The sequence below is a fragment of the Onychomys torridus genome, chromosome 7 (genome assembly GCF_903995425.1).
Source record: "Onychomys torridus chromosome 7, mOncTor1.1, whole genome shotgun sequence".
NCBI classification, from domain to species: domain Eukaryota; kingdom Metazoa; phylum Chordata; class Mammalia; order Rodentia; family Cricetidae; genus Onychomys; species Onychomys torridus.
The window spans coordinates 102862616-102884644 of NC_050449.1; the positions used below are offsets into that span (position 1 = coordinate 102862616).

Genomic DNA, 22029 nt, shown 5'->3' on the forward strand with positions numbered 1-22029 from the left:
TTCATTTAACATCAGGCTTTTAAAAAAAATTGTTTATCTCTTGGAACACAGGATTTAGCTCCATTCTACTTCCTGGTGCCTTTTCTCTTAAAATTGTACATTTAGTATTTTTCCTTGCTCAGCTTGCTCCTTTTCATTATAGATCTTCATAAGGGTGAATGATGATAACCATACAACAGAGTCAATCCTAGGCTGTTTTGAATTTCCTCTGCCAATGGAATTACTCCAGAACTTTTCATGTTATTCTCAGGCAGACTTTTCAGACAAGGGCAAAAATTCTTCACCAAAACATCACAAGAACAGTCTCTAGGCCATATACTAAAATTCTTCTCCTAAAAGCTTTTAGCTGGGCTCCCACAGTTCAAACCACCCTCAGCACCACTGTCTTCCATGCTCCTACTAGTGTGGCCCATTAGCAGCACTTAAAGCAATCCATACTTTCCTAACTCAAAATACCAAAGTCTAATTTCCTCCAAACAAAGACATGGCCCAGCCTATCACAGCAATACCACAGACCCTGGTACCAACTTCTGTCTTATTGAAGGTTTCTATTGCTATGAAGATACACCATGACTATGGCAACTCTTATAAAAAAACATTTAATTAGGGCTGACTTGCTTACTGTTTCAGAGGTATAGTTCATTATCATTATGGCAGGAAGCAAGGCAGCACACGGGTAGGTAGACATAAGTGCTGGTGAGGGATCTGAGAGTTCTACATCTTGACCCACAGGCAACAGGGAGTGAACTGTCTCATTGAGTGTGGCTTGAGCATATATGAGACTTCAAAGCCCATCTCCACAGTGACACACTTCCTCCAACAAGCCCACACCTCCTCCAACAAGCCCACACCTACTCCAACAAGGCCACACCTCCTAATAGTGCCACTCTCTATGGGCCAAGTATTCACTGAGACTTGGGTGGGGTGTGTGATATAGATTATCCATTTAGGGATGAGCACTCAATAGACACTTATTCTCAGCATTTTGACCAATTACAAATATCTATATTAACTGCTGACCACTGCAGAGAAGACCCTTTGGCCAAGGTTGACAACAGCACTGATCTATAAGTATAACCATAAATACTTAGAAGGCAGTTTGACAAACATCTTTTAGGAAAACAACAGTAGAAAGTTCCTCAGCAGGGCCTGTGAACTACTGAGCTACAGGCTTTTGACCAGGTTTATAGTACCAGGCCCAAATTCCTGTGGCTTCAAACCCAATCCAAAAGCATCTGGTTACACCCATAACCTGTATGCCACTAATGCACTAGAGGGCAGCTCTTGCCTGGTGGGTCAGTACTGCAGCATGCAGGATTGGATGCAAGGATGCTATTGATGTTTCTTTTCTCCCTCAGTGCTCTCTCTCCCACAGCACCTTCCGACACTAGGGGAGGAAGCTTTAAGGTCAGCTCCAATTTTATTTCTCTATGTCCTGCAACCAAAGTGTACTGTGTCTACAGCAATGGGGGCCTCTGGGGCCTCCCTTATCAGTAACTTGTAGAGAGTTGGTACTCAGATTTTTATTTGTTAGCCCATGTCTTTCATGGGGATGATTATCCATCCATTCAAGGGCATCTATGTTCAAATTACCTCAATTTTTTAAAAATTCTAACTTTAGACTGGCTTACAAAGTAGTGAGTTTCCATAGGGGTTTTTCATACATTTTTTATATTGGTTAACCCATTCCTACCATCTCCTTGCCTCTTTTTTTTTTTTTTTAAAGATTTATTTATTTATTATGTACACAGTATTCTGCCTGCATGTGTCCCTGCAGACCAGAAGAGGGCACCAGATCTCATTACAAGTGGTTGTGAGCCACCATGTGGATGCTGGGAATTGAACTCAGGACCTCTGGAAGAGCAGTGGGTACTCTTAACCACTGAACCATCTCTCCAGCCCCGCCTCTTGCCTCTTAACACACACCCAATGCCTGTTTTATTTATTGATTGATTTAAAAATTTTTTTTTCCGAGACAGGGTTTCTCTGTAGCTTTGGAGCCTGTCCTGAACTAGTTCTGTAGACTAGGCTGGCCTCGAACTCACAGAGATCCACCTGCCTCTGCCTCCCGAGTGCTGGGTTTACAGGAGTGCACCACCACCACCCGGCTCCAATGCCTGTTTAAACTGTGTCATTATTTCCTTCCCACACCACATCTTTACATCATGTGCTCTACAATGCTCTTCACTTTTTAAGAGTATTCATTTGGTTCGGATGACAAATGAGCCTCAAGGAAACTGGTTTCTGTCAAACTCTAAGGGCCTCCACCCAGATCCTGCCACATTTGTAAAGCAACTGCTTTAATTGCTCAGCCGTCTCCTCAGCACCATGTTCTGTTCTGTGTGTGTTGGTGATAGTGCACGCTACATGTGTGTGATGCCCTTGGAGGCCAGAAGAGGGTGCTGGCTCCTCTGGAGCTGGAGTTAAAGGCAGTTTTGAGCTGCCTAATGTGGTTGCTTGAAACCACATTGCTGATGCTGAGCTTCTTTCCAGCTTTTGCTTTTGCTTTTTTTTTCTTCCTTCCTTTTTTTTTTTTTTTTTTTTTGGTTTTTCGAGACAGGGTTTCTCTGTGTAGCTTTGTGCCTTTCCTGGAACTCACTCTGTAGACCAGGCTGGCCTCGAACTCACAGAGATCTGCCTGCCTCTGCCTCCCAAGTGCTGGGATTAAAGGCGTGTGCCACCACCACCCAGCTCTTCCTTCCTTTTTATTATTTATTTAAATTCATTTTATGTGCACTGGTGTGGAGTTACAGTCAGTTGTGAGCTGCCATGTAGGTGCTGGGAATTGAACTTGGGTCCTCTAGAAGAACAGCCAGTGCTCTTAACTGCTGAGCCATTTCTCCAGCTCTCCCCTCCTCTCTCTCTCTCTCCTCTCTCTCTCTTTTTCTCTCTTTTTCAAGACAGGGTTTCTTGGTGTAGCTTTGGAGCCTGTAACTCACAGAGAGATCTGCCTGCCTCTGCCTCCCAAGTGCTGGTATCAAAGGCGTGTGCTGTCACCACCACCACCAGGCTGGGAGCTCACATCTTGATCTGATCCAAAAGCAAGAAGCAGAGAGCAAATGCAAAAAATTTGAAGCCTCAAAGCCTGCCCCAAGTGACACACTTCCTCCTAATCCTCTCCAGATGGCCAGCACTGGGGAACCAAGGATTCAAATGTCTGACACTTACAGGGGACATCGCATTCAAAGCCCATCTCTCAAAGATTGCTTTTGCTATGGGTTTATTTGGCTTTTTTCCTTATATTCATAGAAATATTTGTAATTTTCCAATATACTTCTCTTTTAAACCAAACCAAATAAAAGTGTACTTCTAATATTTAAAAATAAGTCAGGAAAGGGCTGACTCAATTGGTTAAGTGCTTGAGAACCTGAATTTGGTCCCCAGCACCCAGGTGAAAAAGAAACAAAACTGGCCGGGCCGTGGTGGTGCAGGCCTTTAATCCCAGCACTTGGGAGGCAGAGCCAGGCGGATCTCAGTGAGTTCGAGGCCAGCCTGGACTACAGAGTGAGATCCAGGACAAGCTCCCAAGCTACAGAGAAACCCTGTCTGGGAATCAAACAAACAAACAAAAAACAAGCAAACAAGAAAAGAAATAAAACTGGACGTGGCAGTGCACAACCTGCAATCCCAGAGTTTGGCCAATCCCCAGGACCTGCTGGCCAGCCAGGCAAGTCGAACAGGTGGGCTTCAAGCTCAGTAAGAGACCCTGCCTCAAAATCTAAGGTGGAAATCAATCAAGAAAGACGCCAGTGTTGTTGTGGGATTATCCTTCTGTACACTGTGAAGACATGTTGCTGTCATTGTTAATAAAAAGCTGATTGGCTGAAGGCTAGGCATGATTTTCATGGCCAAGAAAATGCTGGGGAGAAGGGTAGAGTCAGAGGAGACTCCATGAAACACAGAGCAAGCAGGATGGGAAGTATGTACACGAGGTAAAGGAGCCTTGGGGCAGCACACAGATTACTAAAATTGGGTTAATTTAAGTTATAAGAACTAGCTAAAAACAAGCCTAAGCTATCGGCCAACATTTATAATTAATATTAAGTCTCTGTGTGGTTATTTGGGGAGTGGCTGGCATCAGCGATCTAGATAGAAAAGTCCACCTACAAATGGCATTCTAACATGGGCATCTACATCCACATAAGACCAAAGAAAGCTTTAAAAAGGTTCTAGGGTGCTGGAGAGATAGCTCAGTGTTGGGAGCACTGATTGCTCTTCCAGAGGTCCTGGGTTCAATTCCCAGCACCCACATGGCAGCTCACAACTGTGTGTAACTCCAGTTTCTGGGGATCTGACACCCTCACATAGACATACATGCAAGCAAACACACCAATGCACATAAAATAAAAATAAATAAATAATTATAAAAAATGTTCTGAACACACAAAAATGGAGCCAAATGTGGCTTCCTAGTCTCGTGTTTCTCATGCCAGCCACAGTACAGAGATGAATCTCCTGGCAGCTGCCTGCAGGATGGAGCAAGCTGCTAACCACCATGCGCTACTGCCATACACAAAGCTGAGCAGTACCAGGAGCTGACACAGCAGTCTAATATTTGTCTCATGATCAGAGAACAATATAGATGCTCAGTAAAGACAGATCCGCCTACACAATGTTAACTCCTGGCCTCTACACATATACAAAGGAATGGACACACCCACACAGGAATGGACACACATTCACACCCACACAGGAATGAACACACACATACACAATCAGGGAAGGGCAAGAGTATTAAGAGTGTTCTCTTTATTTCTCTTTGGTTTCTTAACACAAAAGACATGCGTTCTATAAATAAAAAGTTTCCTGTGAAACAACTGTGGGTGAAGAGGGACAACATCTCTACTTATTTCCATCTTTATGTTCCATCAAGAGGCTGGTCTTCAGTTCTCTTCTGCTGTGGTCTCTGGTGAAAGCCAGAAGAGAAGAACCAAGAATAGGAAACGAGAACAGACAGTGGCCGGACCCCATGGTCCACCAGGTGTGTCTGGTCTATCTCATCTCCTTGTTACATTCTTTCCACAGTGTCCTTTGGTGATGTCTGTTTTCCCATAATCCTACTGTTCCAACACTAAAGAGTTAGACCAGCCACCTGCCCTCAGACTGGGGAGTAGGAAAATGTTCCTGTTTGCTCAAATGTGCTCAGGGCCCAGATTAAAACACCGACTTGATCTTTCTTGGAAACACTGTCTCTATGTGCACAGTGAAAGCTCTACACTAGGAGGTGAGAGTGGACTCAGGAAGGCTAATCCAACAGCAGCAGACAGGGATGATGACGCACCATCTCCAGGGATGCAGTCTGCTAGCATCATAAGGATCCAGGAGACCCACCTGGGAGCTCACTGACTGGTTCTCAGCACCTTCACAGTTGAGGCCGGGCAGTACATTCACAGAAGAAAGGACTTAAGATGAGCACGGGTAAACCCCTCCTGCCAGGACTAACAGAAAACTGAGACCCCTGGCCTCCCAAGAGTCTGTTTCAGCAGGCAAACTGAGGGGCGGGAAGAAATGCTGGCATTCCACTGGAGACTAGTTAAAATGTATCTTTCAGCTATCAGATTGTTCAGTCTTTTAAAATAAAAAATATTATTTTCAAGTGCTTATAGCAGAGGCCCAGCTCTAAAGTGGCAGGGAACAAAAGTCCTTCCTCCTGAATCCATGGCAATTGCACACACTAGTAAACCTGACCGTCTGGAGTAAGGGATACCCCCAGACTTCACACTGTGCCTTTCTGAACCGGCTTCTAGGCTGCTCCAGGCAGGCAGCATTGGGCAAGAAGCCAATCAGGTGGAGAGTGGGACCCTTAGACCCAGTTTGGGGCTAAAAGTAATTGTACCCTTCTAGTCTCCACTGGAAGAATTTTAGAAAAACAGATTTTGGCAGCAGCAGTTGAAGGTCAGCCCCACTGCCCAGTGCACTGGTAATAGAAAAATCTCCTCTCTGGGTCCTTTTGTGCTACGGTAAGGTCCCATCCAGAGGAGGAAGGAGCATGGAGTCTTCACGAGGTCATTTGCCAAGATTAAGATTAGTGGAAGAAACATAAAATCTCTTCTTTGCAGCAGCAAAAGACTTATTTTAGCCTTTAGGTCTTTATATCATGAAGCCAGAGTTGCTCGAATGTAAAGGCCCACCTTGCTGGTCAGTCTGCCAAGGGCTGGAGGGAGGGTGGATCCCTCGGGGTTGGCGAGTGGGTGGAAAAGCAGGGGAACAGCAGGACAAACAAGTCACCTGACCAAGCTAGTCCACGGCTGGTAGGAGCAAGCCCCTGGTTAGGTCCTAGAGGTACAAATGGCCAATGTGCCCCCGAAGCGTCATGGTGAGAAGTTACTCAAGGACGGTAGGTGGATAAGTCGAACCTGGCCAGACATGCTGTTTCCTGCTGGCCAAAGAGGGAGGGAATGTATGTGGGAGAGGGGATCTGAAGGAGCACTGGGCGGCAGTAGGAGGTAATCATGGGGACACCTGAGTCCCAGCATGCTGGGAGCTCCTGCAGAGATGAGTGGCAGTGCTCAGCCTCCCTAAGCCTATGATTTAAAAAGTCCTCTGATGGTAGCTGAGGAGACTAACCCCATGAGCACCTTGCTACAGTCCAGTCAAGAATACTGATTTCAGACACACTGAGGCTCAGAGGGAACCCCAACTGCTTTAGGAGGGCTCGGGACCCTGGGATCCGAATGTGGGAGTGAACACACTGTTGTCATATTTGATGGTTTTCCATTGCATTTCCGTGTGCATTTGCTTTTAGTATCTTTTACTTCCTTCCTGTGAAAATGTTCTCTTAAAGAAGTCTGTTCCTTCCAGTTTCTCTCAAGCATTTTCTTGTTTCCATTTCCTCCAGTTTCTATCAATCATCTCTAGTCCCCTTCTGGTTCTCTGGGACAAGCAGAGAAAGACCTCACTGAATTCCCAAATCGTCAGGCATGGGGAAGACTTCTGCCTCCCTGCTTGCTGCAGACAGGGATGAAATCGTCTGCACCCATCAGGAAGAGCCCGTGTGCATGCAGCACGCTGCTGTAACTGCCCCATGATGGAAGGAAGAGCCCGTGTGCATGCAGCACGCTGCTGTAGCTGCTCCATCACAGGCAGTCAGGACACCAGGGCATCCTTTCTCTCCCAGCTTTACCCCAGTTTCCAACAGGCTTGGACACTGCTGCTTCCCATGGCAAACTGGCCACAACATGGCTGCACCCAAGCAGGTAAGTAAGCTCCTGCATAGGGGCACTCAGCACTATGGCAAGTGGGAACTGGGCCAGTGCTGTAGCAGGTGCAGCTGGGCTTGGATGGAGCCTGTGTACACATGGACCAGCAAAGCACTTCCATGTTACTGGCCGTGGGACCAGAGAGGCTTCTGTCCTGCGCCGTGCATCTTGATAACCTAAGGTCTCAGGGACAGCACAGTGAAGGAGGACTTGAGCACCTGGAAACACTGTCCCTCTGGCAGGCTCACTCTTCACCCCATCTTCTGCTCCACCACTGCCTCTTCTGAGAGGACTTTCCCCTGGAAGGAAGCGCCTATGCTTGTACCAGATCCCTAACCCACCACATCCTATCCTCTCCTTAGATGGTGAGAAGAGGGATGCAGCCCACACCAACTCCCCCCTCATGGCACGCCATGGGGGCCATAAATGTCCAGCGGTCCGTTTCTGGGTCATACATCTCCACCGAGCTTAGGTTTGACTGTCCATCATAACCCCCCACTGCATAGAGGCGCCCACAGCTGGCCACAAGGGAGACCCGACTCCGGCGTGTGTGCATGGGTACTATGAGGCACCACTGGTCTGCCACAGAGCTGTACATCTCAGCAATACTGAGGAAACCAGAGCCGTCATAGCCCCCACAAACGAACATCTTGCTTCCCAGGGAGGCAGCACCGTGTCGGCAGCGCTTGTTGAGCATGCTGGCCGCTGGGTGCCAGGTGGCCGTGTGGTGGTTGTAGTGCTCCACCTGCAGCGGGGAGAAAGGTGCAGGGACAAGACTGTCAGAGACAAGGCCTGGTCCATGGGGTGATCCTGCAGGTCTCAGAAGCCCACATGGTGCCATACTGAGAGCGATGAGGGAGAGGGAGCTCGGTTAGCATGTACCCTAGCTCTGATGCCACCTCTTCACAGCTGTGGACTTGCCTACTTAAACCTTATACTAAGCTGATGCCTTCTGGATGCATGCAAGGAAGCGAAGGGAGGATTTTCCAAAGGAAGGGCTTCTAAGTGACGGCAGAGCTGGGAGGAGAGTCTCATGTGACTGTCCCAAGTGTTTTCTATCTCAGTACTGCCTAACTCTGGAACCACTGCATGGCTGAGAGTCTTTTAAAAGAATAAATGTAGCTTCTGGCAGAGTGTCCAGAACACAGTTGCTGGTATTCATATCTGGCACGTGACTGGGCTTACTTTGGTAGGAGTTTCAAAAGGCTTTTCAGCATTCCATGGACACCCAAATGAGGCAAGTTCAGGACGACTACACTCAACACTTCCTTGTGTACATGGGCTCTCTAGAAGTGAATTTTCGATGATGCAGGAGACACCCTGGAACTTCAGCAGTAAAGGCACGGTGGAAATTTTTTTGTTTGTGTGGTGCTGGGAATTGAGCCCCGTGGTCTTGTGTATGCTAGACAAGCAATATATAACTGGGCTATGCCCCAGCCCAGGGATGAATTTGGAAAAAAAGTCCAAGAATGGAAGAAGTCGCCCCGGAGGGGCCAGACTCACACTGCTGAAGATCTGCAAACCGTCGTGGCCACCTGACACATATATCCTGCCCTCGAAGATTGTAACCCCAGCTGCACTGCGGTTTGAACTCATTGGAGTCACCACTGTCCACCTGCAGAAGACAGTAAAAACAGCAGGGGCATGAGAGTCAGTGTCCATGACCTTGCGAGACAGCCTGGCCAGGCCCAGGAGACCTCTTCTATGCCTATCATGTCCTGACAATTTCTTAGCATCTTATCACCTCTCCCACCACCTCTGCAGGGTACTGGCTGCTGCTATTTCTCACCCAAGCTTCAGGTCCATAGCCAGTCACTGTGGGTAGCAAAATCAGCACACTTTAAACAAGGCCTGTCATACAGATATATCTGTAACTGTGCTGCATTCCTTGGCTTGTTAATGAGACATCAGCTACCTAGTTACTCTACTTATAAAACCCAAGTGCTCAATTGACTTCTCCTGCGCCCAGCGTTCTTTTTTTTTTTTTTTTTTTTTTTTTTTAAATTTACATGTTTTGCCTGCATGTGTGAAGGTGTCAGAGGCCCTGGAACTGGAGTTACAGACAGGTGTGAGCCATCATGTGGGTGCTGGGAATTGAACTCAGGACCTCTGGAAGAGCAGTCAGTGCTCTTAACCACTGAGCAATCTCTCCAGTTCCAAAGATCTATTTGTTTGTTTCGTTTATTTATTGAGACCAGGTTTCTTTGCATAGTCCTGGCAGTCCTAGAACTCACTCTGTAGAACAAGCTGGCTTTTAACTCAGAGAGCTGCTTGCCTCTGCCTCCTGAGTGCTGGGATTAAAGGCGTGTGCCATCACCACCAGGTATGCATTTATTTATTTATTTATTTATTTATTTATTTATTTATTTATTCATTCATTCTTTTTGGTTTTTCGAGACAGGGTTTCTCTGTAGCTTTGGAGGCTGTCCTGGAACTCGATTTGTAGATCAGGCTGGCCTTGAACTCACAGAGATCCACCTGCCTCTGCCTCCCGAGTGCTGGGATTAAAGGTGTGTGACATACCTCTCTTGGTATTCTTGTTGGTTTACTTCCTAGTTGTTACCCGTTCCAGCTCCTAATACCACTTGCCTAGCTCTGGCTTCCCACCTGGACCACTGTATGGGCCTCCTTATATGTGACCTTGCTTTCTGGCCGCCTTTACCCCAAGCCCACACAGCCAGGGGAACTGAATTGCTCTTCCAGCAGCTGTACCGTCCCTCAAGGGGCTCCTCACTGCCTTTTCCAAGGCAGTGTACAAGTACCTCGGTTGGTTGGTTTGTTTTCTGAGGCAGGTCTCACTCTGTAGCTCAGGCTGGCTTTGAACTGGAGGCAATCCTCCTGTCTTAGCTCTCGAATGCCGAAAATTCAGGATGAATTGCCATGCCTGGCTCTTCATCATAGGATTTTATCTGTCTTCTAGCTGTACCCACAGCGTACAGTGAGGAATTTCTTACTTGAACCCTCCCTGCCTGCTGTCTCCTTGTCTGGGATAAGCATTTAGCACTGTTTAACCTTGTGATTATGTGCTTATGTGTATGGGTGCACATGCATGTGTGAAGGCACATGTGGAAGCAGAGAAATCTTGGGTATTATCCCCAGGACTACATCTACCTCCTTTTCTTTCTTTTTGAGATAGGGTATCTCATTGGGCTGGAGCTCATCTATTAGGCTAGATGGGCTGGCCAGCAAGCCCTGAGGAATCCTCCTGTTTCCACCTCCTCAGCTAGGATTCTAAGTGTGAGCCACCATGCCTGGCATTTTTACGTGGGTTCTGGAGATTGAACTCATGCTTACAAGGTAAATACTTTATAAACTGAGCCATCTCCCAGTCTCACTTTCTGTCCTTGAAGAGTCTCATCTAGCACCCCTGCCCTAGGGAGATCCCCACTCTGTGCCAAGAGATCCAGACACAGGCCTCCAAGAGCAAGGTGAGCGTGATGCACTCACGGCCTGCCAAACTGAGCACTAGGGAGGACCGGCCTCCTTTCTACCTTGGAATAACCAGTCAGTTGGTTAGGTAACAGAATATCGGCTTTAGAACATCCTGATGGGCCCTTCTAGCCCACTGTTCTCATCCTGCTGTCTAAGACGGGATGATGCAAACACTAAAACAATTAGTTCAGCCTAGCATTGCCAGTGTTTTCTAACGCTCCACAAAAGCATCCTACAAGATTGTAATGAGTGTTACAGAGACCTAAGTTTAAACAGTGCCAGCTTTTCTAGAATTTTTGCATTGTCATCTATGATGGAAAGACAAGCACTCTGAAGGAGAGATGTCAATACTCCCCAAGCTTTCTGACCATATATTTGATTTCTTTCAAATTAGGCCTCACTGCCTTGGAATATGCTGTCCATCTACTTCTTACACACTGTGCTTGTACTTAGATTACAATGGGCTGATTTGGTGAGGAGACATAGACCAATAAATAAATGTTCCTAAGTATCTGTGCCTTTTGTTTCAAATGGGTTCACATAGCCTTGAACTCCTGCGCCTCCTACCTCTACTTCAAGTGCTGGAATTATAGGCATGAATCACCATACCTGGCTTTAGTTCTTTTGAAATTTAACCAAAAGATTCATTTAACCAAGAACTTTTAATTTTTTTGTTTTGTTTTGTTTTGAAACACTTTGTAGCCCTGGCTGGCCTAGAATAAACTATATAGACCAGGCTGGTTTTGAACTCACAGAGATGGTCTTGCCTCTGTCTCCAAGTGAAAGGATTAAAGGTATGTACCACCATGACTGGCCTTTAACCAAAGATTTTAAAATCTTTTTTTTTTTTTTTTTTTTTTTTTCTTCTCGAGACAGGGTTTTGATGCCTGTCCTGGATCTCACTCTGTAGACCAGGCTGGCCTTGAACTCACAGAGATCCGCCTGGCTCTGCCTCCTGAGACCTGGGATTAAAGGCGTGTGCCACCACCGCCCGGCCTAGATTTTAAAATCTATTACATGTAAAGCATTGTTAAGTCACGTCCTACCCAGAAGAAGCTGTAAACTGGGTCACAGTGTGTCGCTATGGCTGAGGTGACATATTAGAGTCCTTGAGTTTAAGCCCTCTTTTCCAACAAAGCAAAGCAAAACTAAACAAAAGCTGAGGAGCTGGGAATCTAGCATGCATAAGGCCAGGTAGTGGGGAACAGTTTAGCTGAGTAGAGTGGTTTATGTCTGCAATCCCAGGACTCGAGAGGCTAACGCAGGAGGATTGCTGAGGGTCTGAGGCCACCTTAGGCTACATTATTAGATTCCACCTCAGAAAAAACAAAACAAACTCAGTTTAAAGAACACACTACAGCTCTAATTTTTAATTTGTTTTTCTTTCAAGACAGGGTTTCTCTGTGAAGCAGTCCTGGCTGTCCTGGACTCACTCTGTAGACCAGGCTCACAGAGATCCGCATGCCTCTGCCTCCCAAGTGCTGGGATCAAGGGTGTGCACCACCACTGCCCCTGGCTTGCAGCTCTAATTTTAATGCTGTGAAATAAGTCGCCCTTACTTGTCCGTCTCAGGTGAGTAGGTCTCCACAGAGTTGAGGGAAGAGTTGCCATCGTAGCCTCCACAGACGTAGATCTGTCCATCCAGCACGACTGTCCCCATGGCACTGAAACAGACAGAACGGTCATCCCAGCAGTCTGTCATACACACTGAGAAGTTAACCTGTCAACTGCCTCTCTCTAGAATAGACCCAAACCCAGGCACACAACCAGCTAAGGGCAGAAAATCAGGAAGCTGGTCAGCGGTTCATCTGTACTGGCTCCCTGCCAGTCTTAGGCCCAGAGGCAGGTTACCTCCACAAGGCATTTAGTCCTTGATCTGCCCCAAACCCCCACCTCTCATCTCACTGAAGGGGTTTAATTTACTTTTTTGTTTATGTGGCAGAGGATGACTCTGAATTCCTAATCCTCTTGCCTCTACTTTTCAACTGCTGAGATTACAGGCATGCACCATCACAACCAGCCTGATTTACTCAAAAATATTTTTAGGGCTGGAGAGATGGCTCAGAGTTAAGAGCACTGGTTGCTCTTCCAGAGGACTGGGTTCAATTCCCAGCACTCACAACCATTTAGAACTCTAGTTCCAGGGAATTTGATAATCTTTTCTGGCCTCCATGAGGACCAGGTAGCCATGTGGTGTACAGGCATACATGCAGGCAAAACACTCACACGTGTAAAAATTAACAATTAAAAATTTAAAATTGTATTATCTTTGAGTGTGTGTGTGTGTGTGTGTGTGTGTGTGTGTGTGTGTGTGTGTATACACGCTTGTGTGCTGGCACACACGCATGCCATGGCATGCATGTGAAGGTCAGAGGAAAACATTTGGGAGTTGGCTCTCTCCTACCATTATGGGTTCTTAGGACTGAACTGAATTGTGAGGGCTGCACAAGAAGCATTTTTACATGCTGAGCAAACTCAGGGCCTCAGCCTAATTCAAGAAAGGTCCCACATGCTTCAGAATTACTGTCCTCTAACTCCATGCCCCAGGAGCGGCTTCTTTATTAAGACACATGTCCCATTCATTCATTTCCCAGATTTTCATCAGCCATGTGCAAGGCATGCTGTCCTAGATACTAGGTTATGAGGAGAGAACAGAGGACGGGCTTGGTGGTGCACACTTGCAATTCCAGTACTGAGGAGGCTGAGGCAGAAGAGCTCAAGTCAGGGGCAGCCTGAGGGCTACACGGCACAAACCCCGAGTCTCCTGTCTACACATAAGCCTTCCTAAAATCCCGATGATCCAGGGGTCTAGATAATCATAACCGTCCATCCTATTAAAGCCTTATGAGACATTAAGCAGGAATGCCAAGCCACCTGACTCAGTGTTTTCACAGCTGATGCTATAGAAGACTAAAGATGAAGCTGGGGTTGAACAGGAAAGAATGAACCAGACAACTGCCACTTCTCCCAGCACATACAGCAAATCAAACTACAGTAACAGACCCTCGAGCCTGCCTGAAGAGGAGACAGCCTTGTCTGAAGCAAGGTCAGTGAGAAGCAAGGTCACTAATGGTATCGATCCCTTTCTAGACATGGACATGAAACATGAAGTAGCTGTATTTCTCTTTTCCTTGGTAGTATTGGGGATTGAACCTAGGGCCTTGCTCTTGCTAGGGCAAGCATCCTACCACTGAGCTACAGCCTTAGTCCCAAACACGAGGTTGTTAAGTCAGGAGTTGAGGAACGATATGAGAATGAGTCAAGAGGTGCTCCCAAACTATAAGCGACAATCAAATAAGAAGTAAAGACAGCGCAGACAGCGCAGAGAGAAAGGAAAGCACTCACCAGCGTGGGCTGGAGCAAGACGGTAGAGAACCTGGAAGAAGGTTCCTGGCCCCCAAGACAGACAAGATGGAAAGAGGGAAGAAAGGAAGCTGTCACACACTGGCAGGAATGTTAGAAGAGAAGTGACTAAGAACATTTTAAGGTAACCTGTAATTTAAAAGGGACAAATGGAACTGGGCCCATGTTGCTAATACCAGGGCATTAACCACAGCAAAGGACAGGAATACCCACAGGATTCTCCTCCCAAATAACACACCAAACCCACTGACATCAAAAGCAAGACATTCTCCCAGAGCAGACACACAGGAAGGCCAACTGACTACAGTCCAAGTAAAAGAACTGTCTGTGGTTGGGAATATTAGGAAATCCTTCCCTCAGTCACAAAAAGCTGCAAAATGTCCAAGAGGTGGTGGCGGTGGGGGGACACAGCAAGGTGGGGAGGGAAGAAGAGAGAACTCTGAGAGCATCCTTGGAAGAAGCACCTCTCATGCACACAGTTTCTTCCAAAAGGAATGTGCGGAGACCCTCCTCCATGACGCTGGTCTGGGAGTCTGGCAGAGCAGATTCCTCCTGGCTCATGGCCTCACGCTAATACTGCTGGATGTGGAACGTGTGAGTCACTTTTGTGCAGCAAAGTCCTCTATACTAACTACTTCCTCGCCACACACTCATCACCTGGCCTCTTTTCCCCCTTCTCAGTCATGTGATCTTCCAAGTAGGGACCCAGAAGTATGGCAAGGAGAGTGGGTTTGTGAGGCAAAAGTTAGATCACAGAATTATACAGAAAAGCCATTAAAGAACAGCTGGCTGGCAGGTTTCAAACTATTCTTTAAAAACTGCACATAATTCTCCTTCCTAAAAGTGGGCCATGTCACAGAAGCTCAAACTGCAGGCAAATCTGTTCTGGTTACATGTGCAAGGGCCTTGGGCTACTTTCCTTCTCGATCCCTGTGAGGAGAGCCAGAACAGTGACATTTGCAACTGTTCATCTGCCGAGCCTGACAGGGCACAAGCCTGGAAGAATCTGTCCAGTGACACTGCGGCACATGCCTGATGTAAGCAATGGGGCTGTCTGTTATCTCTGGCTAAGAAGGTTAAACATGGGCACTACCATGATGCTCTCTAACCATACTTCTTATTCTGGAAATGTGAGCAGACACAAATAGCTAGACCATGTATGATGATGTACAAGTTCAGTCTACCTTGCAAATACACATGTGCTCACATCTGGAGAACGCATGTGACACTGCCTAATGCATGCCCTTCCCGGGTAGTGAGAGCGTTAAGTACAGAAAGAAAGCACAGAGAAAATGCTTTGGGTTTCCTTCCATTACTAATGAGGTTAAGTCTCCTTATCCTTCAGGTTTCCACTTTAATCCCACCTCTTCCCTGAGATCTTCCAGATGGTCCAGTCCAGTTTCTCGCCCTCCTGGGATCTTCCATAACACTCATTTCCAGTCCTTAGCTGGTACTTACATAACAATATAACTTCCACATGTCCATGTCTTGGCTCCCCAAGTTCCTCAAAGAACAAGGCAGGTATTTTATGTTTAAGCAGATGGGGGCTTGCTCCCAAGGAGGTGCTGGCAGTGTGGCTGGCCTGGCAGCAGGATTTCCCCAGGCCAAAACTTGCATTTTACTTTATTATGTGCCCCTACATGGGGCTCCCCAGATGCTCAGTGTGTGTGTTCAGCCTGCACGTGGCTTCCAGAATACCTTCGCTTGCTATTCATGCTCCCCACTCTGGTCCATGTGTCCGTCTCCGGATTGTAGGCCTCCACAGTACTCAGCCGCAGCTGACCGTCATAGCCCCCGATAGCATAGAGAAGCCCGTTCACCACAGCCACGCCCACGCGGCTGCGGGCTGTTGTCATGGGATGGCACTTTTCCCAGCGGTTGGCGATGGGGTCGAACACTTCCACCACATTCAGGGAATCACCTGCATAAAAATTTGCTACTCAAATTAAAACAAATGAGACCACTTGTTTAGATCACAGCTACTGGGTATTGATTATATGGATATTTGACTGGATTCTATTAGCTCTTCTCATGAATTACTCAGGGTAACTGGGCCCACTACAAACTCTGGCTAGGTTAAAGATTTTAGAATCAAATGGGAAGCATTTGCTCTTCAGTAGTTTTCAGTTATAATCAGGTGTGCCTCTTGCTTGAAGTTGGCAATAAAGAGAAACACATAGAATGTTTGCCCAAAGCAGGAAACATGCTAGAGCGAAGGGCATGGCTCCTAATGCCAACTGCCACTATTTCTAATGATGAGACAAGCTGCTCTGTGCCCTTGTCTTGTTTCAAATGTGAAATTAAAGGCTAATAGAGCTGCCATGAGGATTAAATGACATAATAGATACAGCACCCAATGTGGTTCTAGAATATGCTTAGAACTCAGTAAACAGTAGTCACAGAGGCCTTGGAATGGTAATTTGAACCATCTCATTCTCCTCAGATTATGATTAGCAACTGAAACTATCCTCTTCTCTGTTGCTTGGGAGCCCAAGCACTTGCTACCCTCTTGTGTTTGCCACTGAAGACTTTTACCTTTTCTAGGTCATGCTGTTAATAAGCAGAAGACTAACTTCATAAACTTTAACTAAAAACAAAACTTTCCACTCACCCTCCAAGAGGCTTTCCCAGAAATATGACTGCATATAATACAAGAGCTACTGGTAATGGTGGCTTTGTATTGTTTTGTTTTGGAGGCAGAGTCTCAATACCTATAACCCAGGCTGGCCTCAAACTTAAGACCCTCCTGCCTCAGCCTCTGAAGTACTGGGATTACAGATGTGTAGTCAAGCTGCTGATACTGGGTGGATGTAAACATGTAGGGGCTTCACTGGAGGCAGTGCAGATAATTATAAAGAATCACAGACCTGGGGTGTTAGCAGATCTGGGCTACTGGATTATCTCAGTCTGGTCCACATGCAAATGTGAACAGCCTGATTATAGACCTGGGCAGATTCCTTATTGTATTCTCTCTGGAGCTGAGTACACGCTGCAGATAATAAATACTAGTCATAAGTGCTGGTTTAAGCACCAGGAGGAGTCCAGTCCTCGTTCTGACCAAAGCAGAGTGTGTACATTGCCCAGGTTCTCTGAGTCTCAACTTGCTCATCTGTAAATTTCAGCTATGGTGAATTACATGACTCTGAGACAGAACCCACTATGTAGCCTAGGCTGCCCTAGGCCTTGGGATCCGTCCAAGTGCTGGGATTACAGGTGGATGGGCCACCGTGCCCAGCCCCACCCCCTTTCTGTTGCTGCTGAGACAGGGTAGAGCTACATGGCTCTGGCTGGCTTGGAGGTCTCTGTAGACTGCCCTTATTTGTAGTAATTCTCCTGCCTCTTATTGTCAAGTACTAAGATTGTAAGCATGTGCTACACTGCCCAGCTTTTTTCTTTCTTTCTTGAGACAGTCTTACTGTGCAACTCAGAGTAGTCTCAGACTCACAGTCCTCTTATTTCCATGACCCCAAGTGCTGGAATTATAGGCATGTGTCAGCATCCTGGGATTGTCGATTGTCAAACCTAATCCTTTAAGGCATTTTTAGCACTGACATCAACTCAATATGATGAATACATAATAAACTCTACTCTAGGGCAACTATATTAAAATAAGAAGGACAGGAGACAGAACAATATAAAGAAGAGGAATTAGAAAACCAGGGTAGCCTGACTGAGTTTGTTCATCCAGGGAGTCGTAGGAAGGGCTCTGCAAAGGGGAGCTGCAAGATACCTGCTGAGTTGAGGCCCCCCACGGCGTAGATGAGGCCAGCGATGGATGTGCAGCATCGAGGCCGAGTCCTGAAAGCTGGTAGGTGGGGGCGGCGCTCCGGCATGAGGTGATAGTCCTTTGCTTCATCTACCAGGTCCCTGAAATAAGGTATAAGAAGCTAGGAGAGGAGGTAGCCCCCACCTTGGTCCACATTTACATTGCTGAGTCGGGCTCCTCCATACCTCAAGGTAAGGACATCTGGGAAAATCTTCTGGAAAATTTGATCTATCAGTGTCTGTCTGTCTGTCTCTCGTGCTGTGCACTGAATCTAGAGCCAAACACATGCCAGAATGCTATACCTCTGAGCTATATCCCCAACTCTTTTTTGGTTTTTCGAGACAGGTTTCTCTGTGTAGCTTTGCACCTTTCCTGGATCTCGCTCTGTAGACCAGGCTGCAGGCTGGCCTTGAACTCAAAGAGATCTGCCTGCCTCTGCCTCCCAAGTGCTGGGATTAAAGTCGTGAGCCACCACCGCCTGGCTATATCCCCAATTTTTTTTTTTTTTAAAGATTTATTTATTTATTATGTATACAGTGAGTGTTCAGCCTGCAGACCAGAAGAAGGCACCAGATCTCTCATTGTAGATGGTTGTGAGCCACCATGTGGTTGCTGGGAATTGAACTCAGGACCTCTGGAAGAACAGCCAGTACTCTTAACCTCTGAGCCATCTCTCCAGCTCCTATATCCCCAACTCTTATGTGAGGTTTAGTGTCAAAGAGTTTGGGTGAGATCAGAGGAAGCCATTCAATGCTATTGAGACATGCTCAAAAGTGAAGGCACGAAAAGAGCAGAGAACACCACACTGGTGTAACCATAGCAACTGCCTTCCAACAGGACAAATCAGAGAACACCACACTGGTGTAACCATAGCAACCACCTTCCAACAGGACAAATCAGAGAACACCACAGCTGGTATAACCATAGCAACTGCTTTCCTTCTAACAGGACAAATCAGAGAACACCACAGCTGGTGTAACCATAGCAACTGCCTTCCTTCTAACAGGACAAATCAGAGAACACCACAGCTGGTGTAACCATAGCAACCACCTTCCAACAGGACAAATCGGAGAACACCACAGTTGGAGTAACCACAGCCACTGCCTTCCTCCTAACAGGCACAAGTGAGGTGTGATTTTGAAAACAGTGTGAGGGTTAAAATGGAAGTGCTGGGGGAAGCTTAATAGCCTACTTCCTATCAGCACTCAACCCTAGCTCTTCCTTCCTACCCCTATGACCATCCCATGGCTTACATCCTTCAATCAATCACCCCTCATTTGCACTGTGGCAACTGTGGCCAAATGCTCCAGATGGACTTCCCTGCCTCTAGCCTGCCTCTCCAGCCCCTCCACACCACAGACCACATTGCTTTTTCTAAGAACCTTCTTTGATAGCTACGTACTACTGACAGGATAGTTCATATGCCTCAATATTACCCCTTTAGACTGCTCATCACAGGGCCCTAGCTCCCTCCAGCCACACATCCCCACTTCCTGACACACTGTCACAAAGCCTGAACCATGGCACTGACTTCCCCTGAACCTGCTGTTCCCAACTATGGGTGAAATAATGCAGAACTCAATTTGAGAAAAATCTTGTCGATAAAGGAAGAACAAAACCAAACATTGAACTGTGAATATAACAAGCAACTCGAAAAACAGGCATTTTTCTCTGTTTTAATTGTGTAACAACCCATCTTCTGAACTATGCTGGTGGCTCTGGGTAGAAGCTGCATACACTGGAACACAAGACCCCCCTTTCCTATCACTCACCAGAGGCTAGTGCGCTAGCTACTATTTATTGAAGAAGGCCAGGAGCCCCAGGAAGTCCCATTTGTACTATCAAGTCAGCTGCCAGTGTGGGCAAGGTCCAGCCAGGCAGCATAGACAGAGCGCACTCATAGACTCTCAGCAGATGAAGAACACACAGATGACTTAAGGAAGAAGAAGTCCCTCATGCTCCCATGTGGCATCTCTCTCACCACTGTGTGAGTCTTGCGCCATGAATCAAGACTCACTGCTTCGCATCCTTCCTCCCGGAGTTAGGACAGGCGGCCAACTCCCCTTCTATGCCTAGACCCGGGGAAGAGTCCTGGACAAAGCCACCCACACTTACCTGCATTTGTGACAGCAACGCACCAGGTCATCTTGCTGGACTCGGTCTGATAGGAACTGGGGCCGGCAAAGAGGCAGGCGGATGTGAGACAGCAACTCTGGCAGGCACGGTCCCCTCTGTTCCTGGTCGTTTCTGACCCAGGCCAAGGCAGCTTCAAACACCTGTGGGATGGAGAGCAGATGCTCTAGCAGCTACACAGGCCACACTCCTGCCTCCTCAGTCGCTCAGTTTCCCTGCTGCCTATGCTGAAACAGGTCCTCAAGCAACCCATCTTGCCTCCTACCTGTGTGTGGAATCCGTAATTTCTTTCCGCTTCTCCAGCCATGCTCTCAGGTCCAGTTTTTGTTTTTTGTTTTTTTTTTTTGTTTGTTTGTTTGTTTGTTTTTTTGTTTTTTTTTTGTTTGTTTTTTTGAGACAGGGTTTCCCTGTGTAGCTTTGCGCCTTTTCCTGGAACTCACGTGGTAGCCCAGGCTGGCCTCAAACTCATAGAGATCCACCTGCCTCTGCCTCCCGAGTGCTGGGATTAAAGGCGTGCACCACCACCGCCCGGCCAGGTCCAGTTTTTTGAGTTTTTTTTTGTTTTTGTTTTTGTTTTTTGTCTGTTTTTTGGTTTTTTCAAGACAGGGTATCTCTCTGTAGCTTTGGAGCCTGTCCTGGATCTCACTCTGCAGACCAGGCTGGCCTCGAACTCACAGAGATCGGCCAGGCTCTACCTCCAGAGTGCAGGGATTAAAGGCGTGCACCACTGCTGCCCGGCCAGTCTTGTTTTTGAGACAAGGCTGTCTATGCAGCCCAGGCTGGTCTAGAAGAACTCAAGATCCTCCCAAGTGCTGGGATTACAGATGTGGGAGACCATGGCAAGCTAAGGCCAGTGTTCTGTAATGTAGGCCTAGGTTACTGTAAAGCTTCCTGGCTCTCACTATCATTTCCTCTCTGAATCACACGAAATCGTTTATTTCTCTTTCTTCCTGCTGCTCTTGCATCCTACCAGCTCTAAATTCACTACACCAGGCAGGCCGGCCAGTTCCTCTGTTTACACTGTCCTCTCTGTCCTACAAGCAAAGCTGAGTGGCTACTTCCCCCTTCTCTTCATTTAAGCCTACTCCCTACCCTCTACAGTCTACCTCAAGATGGATGGTCTCCTACAACCACAAGAATGTCACTTTTTGAAGCCCCTCAGACCTTACAGATGCCACTTAAATAAATGAATGTGAGCCACCCTAAGACACATTACTTAGTAGAAGAAGCTAGAGGGCAAACACTCTGTTCTTCGGATGAGGTGCTTCTATGTGTACTTCCATCCTGAAAGCTCAGGATCCATTCTCTACTGGTCACTAATATTCAAGGGTGAGTACTCTTCAGACCTTTAAGAAATTTAGCTGAGTATGTGCTAACATCTCAATGGCTGCCTCCTAGAAAGTCCTAGCCAAGCCAAGACTTCCTCAGAGGCACCGACAAAAGAATAATGGGAACTCTAGTTGTATTCCTTGCTGAGGGGCAGACTTGCAAAGGTCCAGTATGGGGCTGGGGCTGGGGCAAGGTATTAAACTGTGGTTCCTGGGAAACCGACTTTCCACCCTGAAACCCTGTGGTTATCAGACCTGAGGCAGCTGTGTCTGTGGTAGCCTGTGTTCTCTTGCCAACACTTTGATTTCACTTTCTGCTGACCTTGAACCATTGCCCCCACGCCCAATAAATAATACATAAGGTGCCATTCTTCTTCTGGATCTGCGTTCCTTCCTTCCTTTTTTTTTTTTTAATTTTCTTGTTTGTTTGAGACAAGGTCTCTCTGTGTTGCCCTGGCTATCTGGAACTCACTCTGTAGACCAGGCTGTCCAGAAACTTTAACACAAGTGCTGGGACTAAAAGAACGCACCACCACCTGCTGGGATGCTACACTTCTTAATAAACTTGCTTGATATAAGCTATGCCAAGCAAATACATGGCTGCCATTCCCTGGACAGGCAGTACAGAACCATCTGTAGATAAGGTTGCAGGTGGGAACCAATCCTTGAGAAACAGAGGTTTAATCATAAACAGCAAAGAATAGAGTTGGTCTTTACTATACGATGGCTTGTAAGCCTAGCATGGAGCAGGCTGGTTCATCTCCTGCTTTCTGATTGCTTTTAGGAGAACAATAGCTCCTTAGCCACG

The 22029-nt window shown here is 46.9% G+C and overlaps 1 protein-coding gene across 2 annotated transcripts in view; it reads right to left on the reverse strand.

Annotated features, from left to right (window-relative positions):
- Nucleotides 1–4732: 4732 nt before the first annotated feature.
- Nucleotides 4733–22029, reverse strand: part of Klhl18 (kelch like family member 18) — a 65170-nt gene continuing 47873 nt past the window's right edge. The window contains exons 5-10 of one of the 2 annotated variants that reach the window (XM_036192199.1): nt 19876–20036; nt 17725–17861; nt 15693–15930; nt 12191–12295; nt 8703–8814; nt 4733–7944 (exon numbers count right to left, since the gene is read on the reverse strand). In XM_036192199.1, coding sequence (XP_036048092.1) covers nt 7558–7944; nt 8703–8814; nt 12191–12295; nt 15693–15930; nt 17725–17861; nt 19876–20036 — 1140 coding nt within the window. In that variant the 3' untranslated portion in view covers nt 4733–7557. The remainder of the gene's footprint in view (nt 7945–8702; nt 8815–12190; nt 12296–15692; nt 15931–17724; nt 17862–19875; nt 20037–22029) is intronic. The other variant, XM_036192200.1, reaches the window with a different exon arrangement.